This window comes from Macaca fascicularis, chromosome X (genome assembly GCF_037993035.2).
Source record: "Macaca fascicularis isolate 582-1 chromosome X, T2T-MFA8v1.1".
In the NCBI taxonomy this organism is placed as follows: Eukaryota; Metazoa; Chordata; class Mammalia; order Primates; family Cercopithecidae; genus Macaca; species Macaca fascicularis.
The window spans coordinates 52,947,063-52,966,664 of NC_088395.1; the positions used below are offsets into that span (position 1 = coordinate 52,947,063).

At 47.8% G+C, this 19,602-nt stretch overlaps 1 protein-coding gene and 1 long non-coding RNA gene across 22 annotated transcripts in view; one reads left to right on the forward strand and one right to left on the reverse strand.

Moving 5' to 3' along the window:
- Positions 1 to 253: 253 nt before the first annotated feature.
- The window catches only part of FAM156A (family with sequence similarity 156 member A), a 44,318-nt gene continuing 24,969 nt past the window's right edge, over positions 254 to 19,602 (reverse strand). For 4 of the 21 annotated variants that reach the window (XM_065538611.1, XM_065538613.1, XM_065538608.1 and 1 more), the window contains 3 exons: positions 7,342 to 7,440; positions 6,948 to 7,031; positions 254 to 1,694 (listed from right to left, as the gene is read on the reverse strand). In XM_065538611.1, coding sequence (XP_065394683.1) covers positions 936 to 1,577 — 642 coding nt within the window. In that variant the 5' untranslated portion in view covers positions 1,578 to 1,694; positions 6,948 to 7,031; positions 7,342 to 7,440 and the 3' untranslated portion in view covers positions 254 to 935. Of the gene's footprint in view, positions 1,695 to 6,947; positions 7,441 to 7,630; positions 9,162 to 9,311; positions 9,553 to 15,905; positions 16,158 to 19,602 lie in introns of those variants that run through there. The other 17 variants (XM_074029813.1, XM_074029816.1, XM_065538618.1 and 14 more) reach the window with 15 other exon arrangements.
- Positions 9,316 to 10,415, forward strand: LOC135969271 (uncharacterized). Its single transcript, XR_010584436.1, has 2 exons — positions 9,316 to 9,358; positions 9,975 to 10,415. It is a non-coding gene; the product is annotated as an uncharacterized lncRNA (long non-coding RNA).

A 19,602-nucleotide genomic window follows, 5' to 3' on the forward strand; every position in this document is an offset into this window, starting at 1 on the left:
CTCCTGTGCACAGGAAGCCTCTCTTCGAAGTCATGGCCCTGCCTCGCCGGTCTGGATGCTGGTCCCGCTGCAGGGCTCAAACAGTGACTGGGCTGTGTTCTCTGGTGCCCTCCCTCCCCCGTTCCCAGTCTCCACAGCGTAGAGCTTCCCTCAATAAACCCGGATCCCCTGCTTGGGGAGATTTCAAGGTAGTCAGCTCAGATCTAATGAGAAACCAACCAATAGTGAGGAACAAACCTGAATTCTACACCCATTTTCCATTCCTACATATATTTATTTGGTACTGATGATGAAGAACCCCGTCAGAAATTCCTGCAAGGGAGACTACTACTCGGCTGTTAGGGGTATTGCAATATTTACATACATGTAGCTTACCACATACATAAATGATTACACAAACAGTACAGCGGTGAACCACCAAGTTCTCATTCCACATCCCTTTCCCACACTGCGTTTAGCTGCCCATTCTTGAAACGGGATCTCAGGGCAGCACACTGCAATTCAACAGGCCTAGTGCTGCTTCTCAGAGGCAGTCAACTCAATGGTGCAAAAGCACAGGACAGCGACAAGGCATTCACACTACACAGACATGTGATCTCTTACTGACAGCAGGAAGGGAAGAGAGATGGAGATCCCGGGTGGGAAAGCAACAACATGCATCACGGGAGCCACGTGAGATGCGGCGAGGACCGCTGGTATGCAGCGTCCCTTGCCAAGGAATGCCTCACAGCCATCCGAGAATGACAGGCACGAAAGATGAGGACCTTCCTGGGGTCGGTCAAGCATCATGCTGGGAGGATTCCCACGTGTCCCGGCACACAGGTCCTGGCACTCATCCGACCACAGCTTGGTGTTTGGTCCCCAAAATGGGCCCACACCCAGGCGCTGCCAACACGGCAGTCCCTTTGGGTCTCCATCCCATGTGGGTGCACGTCTCAGTTTTCCTCTAACCACTGCTTCAGCAGCCTCTGAAACATTATTTTGCTCTCCTGCTGCCTCTCTCGCTGGCGCTTCTCCTCTGTCTCCTGTGGTTGGAGTGCTGCTTCGGGCAGAGGCCCGGGCTGGTTGGTGCCTAGGCTGAGGGTCAAGCCACTCAGGCCCTGCACCAGCGTCTCCCAGGAGGAGGGTTGTGGGGCCCTGTTGCTCTCCCCAGGGATCCCAGAAAGATTTGGCCTGTGGCTCTGGCAGTATCGACATTCACATCGGAATCGATTCTGACCTCGGTCACCTAACGGGGAGACTCTGGCTTCCCTCCCAACAGCATAGGGGGCCATGTGATCGCGGTGTCTCCTCCTCACGTGCCGCAGGAACGCTTTCTTCCTCTGAAGGAACTCCAGCCTCTCCCACTGCCGCTCTTCCAGCGTCTTCTCCTCTCTGTACCGCTGGTGGAGCAGCCCCTCTGGGAGAGGCACGGCCTGGCTGGGGCCAGGACCGGGGCTCAGGTTACTGAGGCCCATCATCGGCTGTTCTGAGTAAGAAGGCTGAGAGGACGCTGGATCTTCCTGGGAAGTCTCTGCAGCTGTCATCAGGGAAGATTTGGAAGGTGATGCTGGATTCCGTTTCTGGAGTGGATCCATGGAGGTCTGGTCCCAGCTGGAAGCCCCGCCAGGCCCTTGGGTCCAGAAAAGGAGGTGAAGCTGGAGATTCTCAGACACGAAGAAGGTAGCGAGGAATGTGTGCGGGCAGAACCCAGACTGCAACACAAGGTGATAAGACCAGAAGAAAACACATGATTATTCATCTTACTCAACCTCTCTGTCCCTCCACTTCCTGTGTGTAGAATGGAGATTATACAGAGACCCTGTCCTAGGCTTCTTCTGAGGATGACGTGAGATCATACATGTCACCAGCTTAGAAAATTAATGCCATCTAATAAAGGATTTAGAAATGATACCAACTAATGCATCCACGTGACACGGAGTGCAAAAGGCTGCGATGCAGTTCGACGATGTCAATTCCCTGCTGACACTTTCCAACCCCTTCCCAAGCATCATTTGTAGAATAATCAAGGCGTGACTCACAGATGCTCTGCCCATGAGCGTTCATTTTTCATCCATTCACAAGGGAGACTTTTACTCAACTGTAAGCGTTTGCACCATGGGGACACACCCTTTTGTATGTTCACCTTCCCGACCACTGGGTTTGCATCTAGTCAAAAGGGCTGCTCATGCCTATGGAAATCGTTTCCAAATTCCGAGTGTGGATAAGAATTTATTTTACTAAATAACAGAAGCAAAAACCCCCAGGAGACTTCAAAGAGAAAAACACATAGATGAATTCAACTAATCCAAAAGCTGGTTCTTTGAAGTGATCAATGAAATTGATACACCCGTGGCAGGATGGGCTGGGAAAAAAGAGGGCAAAGAAACAAGTTACCAGTTATCAGGAATGCAAGAAGAGACTGCACTCCAGACCCAGAAAACATAAAAGGGTCAATATGGTAAGAACACACACGACTCTACAGATTCATATTCCACAGGTCAGAGGAAATGTAGCACATACTTGAAAACCACAAGCCATGGAAACTCACACAGGATGGATTTCAAACACTGAACTGTGTCACAGTCCTGTATGTTTTAAAGAAGTCGAATTCACAGGCAAACACATTTGCAAAAAGATCTCTGGGCCGCAACAGTTTCACTGGCCAATTCTACCAAACGTTTAATGAACAAATATCACCAACTTACCCAACTTCTTCTAGGAAACAAAGCAGAGGCAATGTGCCCCGCTGATTTTATGAGGCCAGCACCGCAGGGATACCAAGAAAAGGACAGACCGGTATTCTTTCCTAATACAGGCACCAAAGTATTCAACAAAACTTAGTAATTGGAATTCAGCAGTATGTGAGAAGAAGAATAAGCCACCATCAAGTGGGTTTTATAGCAGGAATGCAAGGGTTGTTCTTCCCACACCTGAAAATCAATCAATGTAATCCACAGATTGAGAGATCAGATGAAGAACAAAAATGACAGGATCACATCAAGCTACGCAGAAAAACCAATCAATAAGATTCCAAGTCCACTGGTGATATAAAAGCTCTAGCACACTAGGAACACAAGACAACTTCTTCAACCTGAAAAAGGGCGTGTACAGTCAAACCTACAACTAACAAGCCACTTAATGGTCAACGACTGGATGCTTTCTGCCTAAGGATGCGAACCAGGCAAGGACGTCCACTCTCACCACAGCTATTCAACGTCACGCTGGAGGCCTAGTCAGTGCTATAATGCCAGGAGAGTCATGGCACACGTCGGAGAAAGCAAGAAACCAAAGTACTCCTTTTCATATATCCTGTGATCGTCTACATGAAACAACCAATGAATCTCCTCCAGACTCTCAGAGCTAATAAGAGCTTAGTGCTCATTAATGAGAGCTTAGCAGCGATACAGGAGAGAAACTCAACACACAGAAAACAATCCTATGAGTAACTGGAAACCTAAATTTAAGAAATAATACTGTTTTACAAAAGCTACAAACACAATGAAATGGCTATGTATAGAGCGAAAATACATGGAAGGGGTCTGCATGCCCAAAACTATTATACGGTGATGAAGAAATCAAAGAAGATTTAGTTAAATGGAGAGAAACAATGTGTTCCCATATTTAAAGACCCCAAAAGGTTAAAAGTCCATTGTCCCCAATTTGATCTGGAGAATGAATGCAGTCCCTGCCTATCAGAATCCTTGAGGGACATTTGCATATGTAAACAAGCAGATTCTACAATTCACGTAGAATATTTGATGTTTCAAAAAGCAGAAGGGATTTAGAGAGATCATATTATCAGATTTTCAGATTTGCTCTAAAGCTGTAATAATCGAGATTGCTGGCTTACAGGGGTAGACGAGTAGATCCATGGAATAAAATAGAGTCCATGAATCAATCCATCCATAGAAATGTGTCCAATAAGTTTTGACATGGGTGTGAGAGGGAATCCAATGGAGAAGGGATAAGCTTTTCAATGCATCAGGTGGCCTATCCTTATGCAAAAAGAAGCACCTCAACCTCAACCTTTACATGCAATTAAGGAAAAAGGGTTCAGAGACCTACAAACCGAAGTTCAATACTAAGACTTTTGGGAGAAACCGTAGGAAGACATCTTTGTGAGGGGAGGCTAGGACATGACCTGAGATGCATGATCCATGGAAAGGAAAGATGGATGAATAGGAGTTTGGCAAAATTTAAAACTCTGGCTCTGGCCGGGCGCGGTGGCTCCCGCCTGTAATCCCAACACTTCGGGAGGCCAAGGTGGGCAGGTCACTTGAGTTCAGTTGTTCGAGGCCAGCCTGGCCAACATGGTGAAACCCCGTCTCTACCAAAAAATACAAAAATTAGCTGGCGTGGTGGCACATGCCTGTAGTCCCCAGCTACTGGGGAGGCTGAGGCAGGAGAATTGCTCGACCCAGGAGGCAGAGTTTGCAGTGAGCCGAGATCGAGTCACTGCCCTCCAGTCTGGGCGACATAGCGAGCCCCTGTCTCTAGATGAAAAGAATAGAATAGAATAGAATAGAATAGAATAGAATAGAATAGAATAGAACAGAATAGAATAGAACACAACACAACACAACACAACACAACACAACACAACTTTGGCTGTGTAAGAGCCAGTGTGTTCAGAGAATGAAAATCGAAGTTGCACCACTAGGAGGAAATGTTTGAGAATCACCGACCTGACAGATCTTATATCCAAAATACATGGCGCATTTTCAAAACTCCACAATAAGAAAATCAACACCCCACTAGAAAATGGGGGGAAAACTTGAACGGGAGCACAAGAAACCATATTTAACATCATTCAGCATTAGGGGAATGCAAATTAACACCGTGAAGACTGGCAAGGCCAAGCAAGGAGAACATGTTGGGCGACTGGAACTCTCACACTTTGCAATTGGGAGGGCGAAATGGCATAGCAGCTTTGAGAAGGAGTTTGGCAGTTTCTTGTAAGTCAAACAGATGTTGACCATAGGACCCAGCCATCCCACTCCTTGGTATCTACCCTAGAGAAATGAAAACTTAGGTCCACAGAAAAGCCTGCACTGAATTGTAAAAGCAGCTCGACGCAAAACTGCCCCACACTGGAGTGAGGAAAATGTCATTCAGTAGAAGGATGGCTGAACACCTGTGGTCTTCCACACAGCGAAACTGCTTTCGTGAAAAAAGAACAGCCTATGACAGAGGCATCTGACACTCATCCAAGATGTTCGTCGGGCCAAAAGAAGGAAGCCCGCCTCACAAGGCCACAAACTGTTTGGTGTCATTGACATAACACTCTCCCCAAGGCAAACCTAGAGGGAAGGAAATAGATCACGTTACACCAGGGATGATGGATGAAGAAGGGGTAACCGCAGTGGGGCAGTTCCTGGGAGCACCCTGGGGTGATGGGACTGTTCTGGATCCTGACTGTGGTGGTGGCGGCGACAAGAATGTACGCCTGTGTCAAAGCTCACAGAACTGTACTCCTGAGGGAAAAAAGTCAATCTTGCTGTAGGTTAAGTGAAAAAACCCAATGGCATATTTTGCAGTAAGGGCATCTCTCTGTATTGTTTTGATCAATACATCTTGGATGAATGCAACCAAAAATTGATATTAAATGCTAAATGGAAACTTTAGATCAGCCTTCCAGGCTCTATTCTTTTGACAAACGTGGAAACCAAGAATTCACCAGTTTTCTTCAGAGGATACTGGTCCTCTGAATGTTTATTTACCAAATCGTGGCTATCAGCACACACTGGGGTAACAAAGACAGAATCATATCAGAAACAGTTCGAATATGTACTGAACACACACACACATACTCACAAACACACCCCTCTCAGTTTGGTATTGTTAGTATGAAAAATAAAAACCCACTTCACAGGTGAGGATGACAATTTTCTCAAGGTTATATGATTGCCATGGAGAGAACTGGGTTGGAAGCCTGCCTAGAATCAGAGCCAGTGTCCCTAACCACTACACTCTATTGGGCCCTCAAAAAACATTCCCACAATGTCACCAGATCAAGAAGTGTCTTTCAGCTGTGAGTGAAGAAAAATCCCTCATCAGTCAGGCCTGATCAGAAAGGCAACTCACCACCTCAGCAGGTAGAATGGGATGACGATGGACAGTTGGGGACTGCAATGGCTCCTGGCAAGACTTTGACCTCTAATTCACCCTGCAGGACCCAGCTGAGATAGCATTTCCCCCAGGAGGCCTTCTTCAAGCTCCTAAAATGCCCTGTATTTCCCCTGTCCCAGCCCCAATCCCACTCAGCTGTCAACAGATGGTTATTTCTCTGTCAACCCACTAGCCCAGGGGCTGAGAGAAGCCGGGGACTTTGTCTTGTTCACCCATCATAGAGCCTTGAGCCCAGTGGACATTTACAAATATCAAATGCAACAAGGAGGATGTGGGGCATTTACTTCAGTTTAAAGACACAGATTTCATTTAATAATCCCAATTAAACATGGAATTTTTTCTAGAAATGGCAAAATCCTACAGCAAAATGAGTACGATCCGTGCAAGGTCGCTGGGTGCTGAAAACTGTGCTCCTAGTCTTGCGCCATGTCATGGCAAAGGAATGTAACTCCTAGCCACGCAACGCCACACAGATTGAGGAAAGAGTCTGTCCCACACACAACTTGCAGACGTTCTATATTTTTTATGTCTACATAGATTATCTCTATCCTACTGGGTCTGGAGTGGAGGAGATACAATTTTTAGCAGCTTTGTAACAAAAGAACAGGTAGTCAGTAAAGCCAGCAATGCCCACTTTTAAGAAACAAAGAAGAAAATGAAGACAGCAGTGAAGCGTGGTGCTGGTATCAGGGGTCTCCCAGCAGCTGAGTACACAGAAAAGCAGCAGGAGTACAACAGGGAGTCCAGGGAGGGGCACAGGGGAGGGACCAAGAGGAGTGGCCAGAGCAGCAAGAGAAGATAAGGAGCAAGGTGGCTCTGGCGAGAATGGAGCTTACCTAGACTCACCCAAGGCAGTCAGGTCGCTGGGTTCACAAGGTCGATACTGTGGGTGTAGGCCGAGTGACTGTTACACCTTTCACCTAAAAAGAAAATAACCTCACTGGCCAGGTCACATTCCTCCAGGTATTTACTGAGGGTCCACTCCATTCAGTGGTGCCTTCAGTGAATTATCAAATGCAGCCCCATCCCAAGGACACATCTCAGTCTGAGAAATAAAATACTGTCCAAGGAGCCAGGAATGGTGGCTCACGCCTCTAATCCAAGCACTTTGGGAGGCTGAGGTGGGAGGACTGCTTCAGCCCAGGAGTTTGAGGTCAGCCTGAGCAACAGGGCGAGACCACCATCTCCACAAAAGTATTCTAAAAATTAGCCAGGCATGATGCTGCACACCTATGGTCCCAGCTACTAGGAAGGCTGAGGTGGGACGATCACTTGAACTCAGGAGGTTGAGGCCAATGCAGTCCAGCCAGGGTGACAGAGTAAGACCATCTGAAATCACAAAACAAAACAAAAAGACAACTATGGCAGGCATGAGACAGGGGTACTTCTGACACAGAGGAAGTCAAAACCACCATAGCCCAGGTGGTCAGGAACAGCTTCTCCCAGGGCATGCTATGATATATATTATCATCTCCAGTAGCAGATGAGGTAACAGGATCAGAGAGGTTAAGCAACTCACTCAAGGTCACACATCTAGGGAGTGGTGGTGACCATTTCTCACTGAGGTCTGCTGAAATACAAAAGTCACTTCACTATTTGTGACACCAATCTCTCTTTATATTGTCACCCATTTTAATTCGCATTAACTGACATCTACTTACCTGCGGCTCTCCTTAGTTTCATATTCTCATAAGCGGCTAAACACGGTATAGATTTCATTTTAGCACATCAGGCCCCTCCCTTAAAGAACCTAAGTTTCCCCTGCCAGGCACGAATGCCCAGCCCAGAACTGAACACTTATCTCAAATTAATCTTCCAACCACACACTAAGGAAAGGAAATGGATTACTGCCATGGAGAGATTTAATTTGGGTATTTCACAAATTCTGAACTACGATTTGAAATGTAACCACTGTCCAACCAGAAACAGTAAAAACAGTGCTTCCCTATGAAAAGTATTCACGGGAAATTTTATTAAATGCCAAAGCATTCCAGGTTAAGACACACTGCCCGTTTTACAGGGAGTTGTTGACATTCTGCTCCTAAGAATACAGTAGTCCTTTCCCTCTCCACTGCTAGTGCCCCGATAAGCTCAGCCAGCAAGGCCATTCGCTTTTCCTTTTGCGAGCAAACACCCCAAACTACCCTCACACCCACGCACAAATCCAACGCACCCAACAGGGATACGTCAGCAGAGGGAAATGGTATTGGAGATGCAGATGGAAATCTGTGGCTACTCAGCACCACATTTCTGATGGCGCAGAGGGTTACCGCCCAGGGTCGCCTGTACTCCAGCAAGGTGGACGGCGGAGAGGCCCTCCTTCTCCAAACATGAGACCCTGCAGCTTGTGCGGCTACTGGACACAAATGGCCTGGACCATTCATTGCGCACGAATGCAGCAATCACAGCGCCCATTAAACGCATGTCTAGTCATATTTCACGTTACAACCGTCCCTCTGTCACACGTCGGAGAAAGGGTTTGTCGGACGGTGTGTTTCAATAGGGGCAATACAGTCCTCCTTGAAAACCCTCCAGTCTCCGTCTCCTGCTGTGTGGTGGGAGAGGAGGTGGGGAGGGAGGTGATGCCAAGGACACGGTGATTTCTGAACCCGCTGAACACTGATCCTAGCCCAAGTGTAGTCCCGCCGGCTACGAATGCCCGCGGCATCCTCTTTCTCTTTCTCCGCTGAAAAAGGCTACCCCGAAGCTGGGAAAGAGAACGACGCCACCCCCAGAGTGCACGACCGCCATTCCCACACCGGGGAGATATGGACGACGGGGAAAATCACCCGCTTCCTTCGAAATCCCCGCTCCCGGCCGGCCCAACCCAGGGATTCGAATCCCAAGACATCCTGGCCTGTGCTAGGGACAGTCTCAGTCTCGGCCTCTCGCTCTGTCTCTCTGGAAGTCTCTCTCCCACCCCGCGCCCTCAGTCTCTCCCGCGCGCTCGCTCGCTCTCTGTCTCTCTCGGGCTCTCTCACGCGCGTTCTCGCTCCGGAGCCGCTTCCCGCCGTCCAGGCGCCAGCGCGGCGCCTCGTTTCCTCTGCCCTGGAAACGCAGCGCCGCCCGCTAGTAATTGAAGGGTTAAGACCATCGAGAGGAGCCGCCCTCCGGCGGGCTAGAGGTGCCGCAACGCGGAAGGGGGCGTTGGAGAGGATGTGCTAACGTCACAAGGATGCGACGCCGCTGAGAAACTGGACCTTTGATTGGCTGCCGCGGACCGCCGGGGAGCCGGGAGAGGGAGCGAGTGGGTGTCTGCGCGAGAGCGGTTGGGTGGCTTCTTGCCACCCACGCCGCTCGGGTGGGCTGCGGGGGAGAAGGCGGGAATAGGTCATCCCTTCCGGAGGTGCGCGGCGGCGTTCCCGGAGCGGCCCTCTCTGAAGCGTGGCTCGTGGACGGGCCGAATGCTTCCGGAGGCCATGGGAAGAGACTCCCTGTAGCGGACGTGACTTCAAGGGCGAGGAACATGGGAACTGGGCTGGAGGGTTGGGAGGAGGCCGACTTCTCCTGTGATTGGCTGGGAGTTTTGAGCTAGGGCGAGCCCCTGAGAACCGACACCTGCTGTTTCTTTCCTTTTTTTTTTTTTTTTTTTTTTTTTACTGTTTTTGCATGAATGATACATGCACCTTGGTAAAGACAGAAACCAAACAATACAAGACATTGAAATTATTCAGGCTACTGCCTTAGGGAGAGCGCCCCAGAAGTGGAAATCTCACTGTCGGGGTAACCGGGGCGGGGGGGGGGTCTTTTACTTTCATAGGAAGTAGACCTGTTTTCGTGGGAATATTTATGGGGCAGGGTTTTTGTTGTAATCAGCGGAAGTCTCAGCCAGCTTAACAGGGAATGTTTCTCTCTGTGCCTAGCTACTTCTAGGAGGACAGACTTCCCGTCCAAGTGAATTATTCATGAGACAAAAGAACAAGGACTGGTGGGGTCTGCTCTCTGAGAGTCATGGCACAGAGTGGACAGACAGCATCCCTTATCTAAGTCTCATGGAGAATAATTGGTCCTGTGTGGTCAATGACTTCCCAGAACACGAAAGTGTACAGAGATTTCTTTACCGTGGCGTACTTCAGGAGTCAAGTGACACGCAACAGTGTCTGTCCTAGCAGATACATGGATAGTAGATTCCTTTTTGACCCTGGAAGAAGCCACCTCGTGAACAGCTGTTTATGAAGGAAGGAAACATGAATCATTATCCCAGAATATTATTTCATTTTACAGATGAAGTAACTGAGCCACAAAGAGGTTAAGCAACCTCCCCAAAGTCGTACAAGAAATAAATGGTGGAGTCTCGATTTAAATCCAGGTGTCTGTGACTTCATCCTCTTCGTGCTGTGCAGCCATACACTGTCATTTCCAAATCCGCATGTGTGGCTCGATTCTCTCCCTGAATCTACAGATTTCTTCCGCCAACTGACAACCCCACAGGCCCGTTGGACTCACCTCCTCCCATCCAGTATCCTCAGCAGTTGGAGATGGCTCCCCAGAGAAGAGAGTGTTAGAGATCCTGGGTCCCAAAGGCTCTACCCAGCCCCTGGAGGGAGAGGTGGGCTTCAAGAGGAAGTTTAGAAGATTTGAAGGGAGAGTTTATTTGTCTGAGGGACAGGCTGATGGCCTATTACAGCACACACATGATAATAGACACCTATTACTTTGAATTTATGTATTTACTTTTTTTTAGTATTGGCAATACATGCTGAATGGTGATGATGCCCAAAGCAGACAGGTAAGATCAAGCAGCCACTGTATGGGCAAGTTGAGACGTTCCCATTTTACTTGGGAAGACCTGACAAGAAAATACCACTCTGCAGTATAAAAGGAGAACCGTCTCCTAGACTCAACAAATGAAACAAATTAGTCATTTTTTTCTAGTTATTCTTATTCTCCTATTACAGATGAGGCACGGTAAGCACAGGGAGGTTAGGTCAGCTCTGCGAAGTCATTCAAGTCATAAGTCGTTGAGTCCCATAGCAAGTACTACTCAGCATGTCCCAAAGTGAACCCACCCATCCCCACTCTCCTGTGCTGCCTGACTCAGTGACAGGCACCACCCTCTACCCAGCAGCTTGGGCCAAAGACCTTGAAAGCCATCTTTGATTGCTGCCTCTCACCACCCCCACAGTTGACCAAGCCTAGCCAGTTTGACCTCCCAAGTTTTTCTAAGTGAGATCTTGACACTGACTCCTCTCCATCACCACAGTAAGTTCCCTAGTTCAGTCACCCTCATCTCCCTCCTTGAGGACCACCAACAATTCATAGCTCATCTTGCTGCTAGTCTTGACCCCTTCCCACCCATTCTCTGTCCCAGTGAGTGGGGCACCTTTCTTAACTGCTATCTGGTCATGTCAAACCTTTTCAAATTCTATTAGGGCTGCCTGCTGCCCTTAGGATAAAGTCCAGCCTCCTGGATTAGGGATATCAGGCCCCGGCTACCACCAGGCCTCTCTCTTTCTAGCATGCATGCTCACTTTCTCGCTGTCTCTCTCTCATGTCCGCCGCCTCACACCCGCCCTTCCCTCTGTCTGGCCTGCACTTGCTCCATCACCCACTGCCTGATTCCTCCTTACCTTCAGCTCTCAAGTGAAGGAGAGCAAACTATATTTTGCCTAAGGAGCACATAATCAAAAGGCATGCTTACTGGGTTTGATATTTTTACTCAATAGCACATGATGGGGATTCATGAAAATTCCCCCAATGGGCCAACCAGTTAGAATGTCACCTGAGAGTAGGGTTTTTGGGAAAAGTTTACTTGCAAAGACTAGGATGCAGGAAGATAACTGAGGAAGGTGACAGGTTCATTTGCCTGACTATAGCAGTTATTTCACTGTGTGTGTATAACAACATGTTGTATAAATACACATATAAATATATTGTATATATACAATAAAAACATAAAAAATAATAAAGATACACAATATAGATCTCTCCTTCATTCTTATAGACTCATCATGTGTGAATGTGGAGTTTGGAATTGTAGTCCCAGGTTCAGTACCATGAAGTGATGTGGGCTGAGGACCTGCCTCACAGCTAGTTCTTCCAGCCATAGAGTGAACTGTGAGGCTTAGCTTCATTCACTACAGCCTGTTATTTCAGCTCCTAGCATTGCACACCTGAATATGAAGAGAAGTGTCTGCTTTGGACATGTGGACAATGAAAGAGAAAAGATGGAAATGGCCCTGGTCCTGCCACTATCAGCCCAAGCCCCAAGCCTGGCTGGAGGGTAGACTGGACTCCCACTGTCCCAGCACGCTGGCCTGCACACTGATGTACCCCTAACATGGCACAGTGTGAATGGCTCTTCCTGGAGCCTGGCTGTTGAGGACCTACTGTGTGCTACTCACGTACAGTGTTGATTTCCCAAAGACCCAGAGAGGTAAGTATTAAACTCCCATCTACAGATAAGGAACCAAGCTGAAAGAGGTCAGGGCACTGAGGCAGAAAAGGCTGGATCTGGACTCACATGCGGGTTCTGTCAGACTCCAAAGCCAGGCATCTTTAAACTCACGACAACGTACTTTGCTTATGCTCCCCTTGCTGAGCTGCAGATATTATTCCGTGATGGGACAGTCAGCCTGGTCCCAACACCATGTCCACCTGTGAGATCCAGGCCCATGGCAGGGTAAAGCCACCCTGAAAAGTTCTAACACAGTCCACAGGAGCTGCCCTGGAGTCCCTTGCCTCACAGCTACCAGTCAAGTTTAGCTTCTAGCTCTCCCCCAGGAGGCGCTTTGCCCTATCACAGAGACACTTGGAATCCACCCCTGCCCTAAATTACGTCTCCATCAGCCTCACTTTATTTAACAGATAAGAAGAATCTAGAGGCAAACAGAGCAGAGGCAGCGTTAGTGGCTGCAGCACAGCTGTGGAGTTGATCAGACTCCAAATGTGGTGTGGAAATCAACAGGCTGAGAATGGGAATCTGGTTCCTCCTGTTCTTCGGCTCTCTGGACTGTAAGCTGTGCAGAATCAAAGTGCCTGCCGCAAAACCTCCCCTCTTCTGAAGAGTCTGTCCTGACCCAACCCTTGCGCACACACATCCCTCAGGTGAGGGTAGCACACAGGTGTGCTCCTAGGAGACTGTGGGTTGAATTCTGCCATGACTCTCCTTACCATCCCCACCCCAGTGTGGGGGTCATCTGCCAGCAAGGATACAGTGGAAAGCATCCCCCTGTCCCCAGAGTGTCCGGTCAGCACTCAGAACAAGTTTATTCGGTTAATAAAGGAATTTCACCCAGAGTACTTGGTCAGTAATGGTTATGATTGTAGCAGCTCTGTGTGCATTAGAAATGCTCCAGGAGAATCGAGTGAACAGAGGACATCTGTGCAATGAGATTCTCTTCCCCTGGAGTCAGGGAGGAGGGTTGTAACTTTCCTCTCTTCCCTAATTCCAGAACTCCTAATAAAAGAGGCTACAAAATTGTTTATTTATTTATTTGAGACAGAGACTCACTCTATTGCCCAGGCTGGAGTGCAGTGGCACAATCTCAGCTCACTGCAATCTCCACCTCCTGGGTTCAAGCGATTCTCCTGCCTCAGCCACCCAAGTAGCTGGGATTACAGGAGCACGCCACTGCACCCGGAAAATTTTTTTGTATTTTTTGTAGAGACAGTGTTTCACCATGTTGGTCAGGCTGTTCTCGAACTCCTGACCTCAAGTGATCTGCCTGCCTCACCTTCCCAAACTGCTGGGATTGCAGGCGTGAGCCACTGCACCCTGCCAGAATTTTTAAATATGTCTCGGCCAGTATGTTACTCCATCAGGCTCAGTTGTGGCCTCCCAGTGGGACAGCAGCGATGGGTTCACCAAACTCTCAGAGTACCCTAGGGCAAGTGCATGTGGGCCTCCCCCAGGGTCTGTAGGGAAAGAGGATTGTTGACTGGGTTCAAGCCTCCTAATCGAGGATATGGTTCTGTTGCTACAACACAGATGTCCACGGCAACAAGGACATGAACACCCAGATTAGCACGTCAAGTCGGGGTGGGCTGCGCCAGCCCCCTTGCCTGTCCTAGCTCATTGCCCAAGTCATCCTGGTTCTGACTGCTCCTGCCCAGGTCCCTCTGTCGCCTGAACTCTACAGGCTGCACAGATACGCTTTTGGCATCTGTGGCCCTTCGTTGTCCCTTTCCGTGTCACTGGCAGAGCAGAAGCATACCTGGCCCAATAGGATCAAGTCCCTGTCACCGTGGCACCTCCAGCCTTCTGTTCAGCTTCCTGCCGGTGCGCAGGTGTCCTTGTGGCATCTGTGCCGTGTCAGACCGATTCAGCCTCTGACTTTTTTCCAACTGTTCCTTCTATCTGGAAGGCCTTCACCACAGATATCTACTTGACTGACTCCTCCCCCTTCACATCTTTGTCAAACTGTCACCTTCTCAACCCAGCCTACCGTGGTCACTCTGTGTTATAATTAACCTACAGCCCACCCAGTTCCTTCCCCTATTCCCAGTCCCTGTTCCATGATCTGTATATTTTTTTTCCTTTTAACACAGCCCCCGTCACTTTTGTAAACTAAAAATAAAATTCTAAGCCCCACTCCCCAATCATCTGAATGGACCCTCTCAGCCAAAGCTACTCCAAAGCTAGCCTGAAAAAGTAGTTCAGGCCATGATGGGAAGGGTGGGTCAGACATGCGTCATTACACGCTTCTCCCTATGGAATTCAGGCACAACTGACCAGCATTTATGTTAAGGCAGAGATCTTAAGACTGTGGCAATAAGACACCAAGTTCCAGCCTGACTAGTATAGCATCACATGACAAATAGGCCCTGAAAGAAGTCAAAGTATTTCACCCAACAATATATTTCTTGGACACATTTTGAAATAGGCCTACAAAACCATCTCTTGTGAGGAAGCCTACATTCTGTAGAGAATCCCTTTCCCTTTCCAAGTCTTTTTCCTGGTCTAGGAGAGAATTAGCTAAGAGTCCAGCAACTTTTAAGGTCTGATAAGAAACATTTACAGTCTATTCCCTCTGAAGCCTGCTACCTCGGGACTTCATTGGCATAATAAGAACCTTGGTCTCCAAAACCCCTGATCTTAACCCAGACACTCCCTCCTATGGATTGGAGGTCTTTAGATAAACTCAAGCAATTGCCAATCAGAAAATCTTTGAATCCACTTATGACCTGTAAGACCCCACCCCCCCACGCCCACCAACTTGTAGTTGTCCCGCCTTTTCAGAATGAACCAGGGTACGTCGTACATGCATTGATTGATGTCTTATGTCTCCCTAAAGTGTATAAACCGAAGCTGTACCCTGACGACCTTGGGGATGTTTTGTCAGGACCTCCTGAGGTTGTGTCAGGGGCACGTCCTTAACCTTAGCAAAATAAACTTCTAAATTGATTGAGACCTGTCTTGGGTACGTTTTGGTTCATAACTTGTAACATTTCCTAGATTCCCTTGTGGAGGGTTTGCTGTCTGCCACCTACCACGTCTTCTTTGGGGAATGTCAGATCCAGGGCAGGGATTTCTGTTGATTTGATTCCCTGAGGTATCCCCACACCTCAAGAAGTGCCTGGCACGTAGAAAACCTTCTTACATATTTATTGCCTGAAGGAACACATCTGCCTCCCCCACTAGACAGTGAGACCATTCAGGGTCTCATTCTCCCCCGTGTGACGGAGCCCTCTATGCATCCTTGCGTCATGGTGCAAAGAGCCTCACAAAATAACAGAATTAAACCATGCATGTCTTAGAGACAGAGGGGACATTCTGGGGGTAGTTTCTACTTTCTTCAGCACAACACACATTTCTCTTGAATGGTCTGTGCCCATTACTCCTACATTCTAGCTGAGATGGTCTCAGGCCCACGCCTCCTCCTGGCCACAGATGGCCTCTACCAGCATCCCCTCCCTTCCCTAGCCCCGAATTCTGCATTCAGAAGCTCTGTGTGTTTGCAGGAAAGGGCTGAGATGCCACTCTGTAGATCCTCATCATGTAAAGGTGAAGTTAAGCTCTGGAAAAAAGATCCAAACAGCTAGAGGCTCTTGCAATCCCACCAGGGCACAGCGGATCTCAGGTTTGGCGCATGTGTTCTGGAGAGCTGCAAGAGGGACATTGTGTCCAGGTTATTTTCTGGGTGTCAGTGACATCTAGCAGGAGACAGACTACATGACCCAGGAACACATGGGCAGGTCCTGTTCATCCCCGAGAGAGAGGGTCCCTGCTCTGTGTCTTTTGTCAGAGACACAGAAGAAACTCCTCCCCACAGTGAGATCTCCACAAGTGGTGCTGATGGGGACCTGTGACTCTCAAAGCAGTTGCATGACTCCAACCCAGGGGTGGCTGTGAAGGAAGCTGGCCGTGTAAACTCAGGGGTCTAGATAAGTAAGCCTGGCTGTGGCAGGCTGGAGTGGACGAGTCTGAGAAAGTCAACTCGAGACAACCTCTCACTGACTGTACAGGGTGAGACCCAAATATCAGGAGAAGGTCACGAACATCTCATGTCTGAACTTTGCTGTGTGACAGTGTCTCTCATGCTGGAGATGATCTCCCAAACAGCTTAGACGTTTCAATCCCTGGAACACAGAACCAAAGACAGACCAGGCCTCCCTCCAAAACATACATCTCCTACCAGCTCTGAAACATCCTACCCTGGACACACTCAGATACCCAGGGGCCTCACAGTGTGGGTCACAAAGCCCAAGAGACCCCAACGACATAGAAAACCCAGATAACAACCCAGGATCGAGCAGCTCAGAGACCTCAACCCTGGACACACAACACTGAACAGTTCACAGAACTCAGACCCCTCCGAGAACTCAGTGAAGGAGGACACAGACACTCAACCTGCTCAGAGATGTCAGATTCTAAAATTCAGACCCACGTGCATGTGAGCAACTTTAGAACCTGTGATGTAGAAACCCGATTATCTCACGGATCTCACACCCTGGACCCAGAAGCCCACAAAACCATAGTGTGCACACCCTGAGATGCGGACACAGAAACAGTTGAGGGGACCAAGACAGGGAACACAGAGGCCTTGGGCACAATGTTCCCTGCAACAAACACCTAGGAGACCTCAGAGTGTGCACTCCCGCAGGACCACAGGACTCCAGTGTCACATCTCCAGCATTTCCTCCAGCACTCTGAACACAGTCCGGGTTTAATCAGTGCCTGGTGAGATGCTCTCTGACTGAAGAACCCAGCTCCTTAGCTACGCTCACCCAAACACCTGTCCCTGCTTAATGCCTAAAATCCCATATTTAGGCTGGGCACAATGGCTTACTCCTGTAATCCCAGCTTCTCGAAGGCTGAAGTGGGAGGATCAGTTGAGGCCAGGAGTTCAAGACCAGCCTGGGCGACATAGTGAGACCCTGTCTCCAGAAAAGAAAAGAAATAATAGTAAAACCACAACGAGTTATCATCTCACACAGTTACAATACCTGTTATCAAAAAGACAAAACAAACAAACAAATAAATGCTGGTAATCTCACCCAGCTAGAATGCCTATTCTCAAAAAGACAGAAAATAACAAACACTGGCAAGAATGCAGAGAAAAAGGAACTGTCATACCCTATTGGTGAGAATTTAAACTAGTAGAGACACCATGGAGAACAAAAGGGAGGTTCCTCCAAAAACTACAATAGAACCACCATATGATCCAGCAATCCCACTACTGGGCATTTATTCAAGGGAAAGGAAATCAGCATATCAAACAGACGTCTGCACTCCCATATTGATTACAGCACTATGCACAATAGCCACACTATGGAATCAGTCTAGATGAATTGATGAAGAAAATGTGGTACACGTATACAATGCAATACTTTTCAGCCCTAAAAAAGAATGAAATTCCGTCATTCTCAGCAATCCTGGGTGGAAGTGGAGGACTTTATGTTAAGTGAAATAAGCCAGGAACAGACCTGAGCGTCAGCTCTTGGTCTCTGCCACGGAGCCTCAGCACAGCACAACCAGCTGCTTCAGCCTCCAATTTAGCTGCCTCTGCTTCACTCCCTTTCAAAGGATCTTAAACACCACATGCTGTCACTCATATGTGGAAGCTAAAAAATGCTAATCTCATAGCAATAAAAAGTAGAACAGAGGATACTAGAGGCTGGAAAGGGTAAGGGGTGGTGGGGATAGGGAGAGATTTGTTAAAGGATACAAAATTACAGCTTGATAGGAGAAGTAAGTTACAGTGTTCCACAGCATTGTAGGATGACTATAATTAACAACAATATATTATATAGGCCAAGCGTGGTGGCTCACACCTGTAATCCCCGCACTTTGGGAGACTGAGGTGGGCGGATCATCTGAGGTCAGGAGTTTGAGACCAGCCTGGTCAACATGGCGAAACACCATCTCTACTAAAAATACAAAAATTAGCCAGGCGTGGTGGCGGTTGCCTGTGATCCCAGCTACTCAGGAGTCTGAGACAGGAGAATCGCTAGAGCCTGGGAAGTGGAGGTTGCAGTGAACTGAGATTGCGCCACTGCACTCCAACCTGGGTGACAGAGCAACACTGTCTAGAAAAGTTAAACAAATAATATATTGTATAGTTTCAAATAGCTAGGAGGACATTGAATATTCCCAACACAAAGAAATGATGAACGTTTGAGACAATCCATATGCTACTCTGCTTTGATCACTATACATTATATGTATGAAAATATCACTACTTATATATGTATATATATATGTACAATTATGCCAATTTATAAAACAAAAACAAAGAAGAAATACAATTGATTTTTGCATGCTGGTATCTTGTACCCTGAATCTGAAGTATTGTGTTATATTGAAAAGAACTACAGCAACAACACAACTGAAGGCCAGTTCAGCTACTGAAAAGATTGATTCAAACCCAACACCAATGCCCTGGCAGAAAAAGAAAAGAAAAGAAAAGAAGACACACTACATACAGAGGAACAAATTTAAAGTCATCCATTAGACTTCTCATCGAATCTGTGCAACCCAGAACTTTCTAATCAGCACAAACAATTTTTTTAAATGAAAGTGACATAAACATGTTTACACAAACAGGTAAACAAACAAAAATGGGGGGAAAAGTCATTGTCAACAGATTTGTCCTACAAAACATGTTAAAGGAAGTTCTTGGGTCAGAAGGAAAATAGAAGGAAAGTTGGATCTACACACAGAACTTCACAGTGCTGGACATGGAACAATTGTGGGAAAGTACGAGATTTTTTTTTTTTTTTTTTGGAGATGGAGTTTCCCTCTGTCGCCCAGGCCAGAGTGCAGTGGCACGATCTCGGCTCACTGCAACCTCTGCCTTCCAGGTTCAAGGGATTCTCCTGCCTCAGCCTGCTGAGTAGCTGTTGACTACAGGCGCACGCCACCAAGCCTGGCTAATTTTTTTTGTATTTTAGTAGAGACGGGGTTTCACTATGTAACCCAGCCTGGTCATGAACTCCTTAGCTCAGGCAATCCACCTGCCTTGGCCTCCCAAAGTGCTGGGATTATAGGCGCGAGTGGCCGATTTTTAAAAAATGTTTTTAATTTTCTTATTTAGAAAAAAGGTCTCC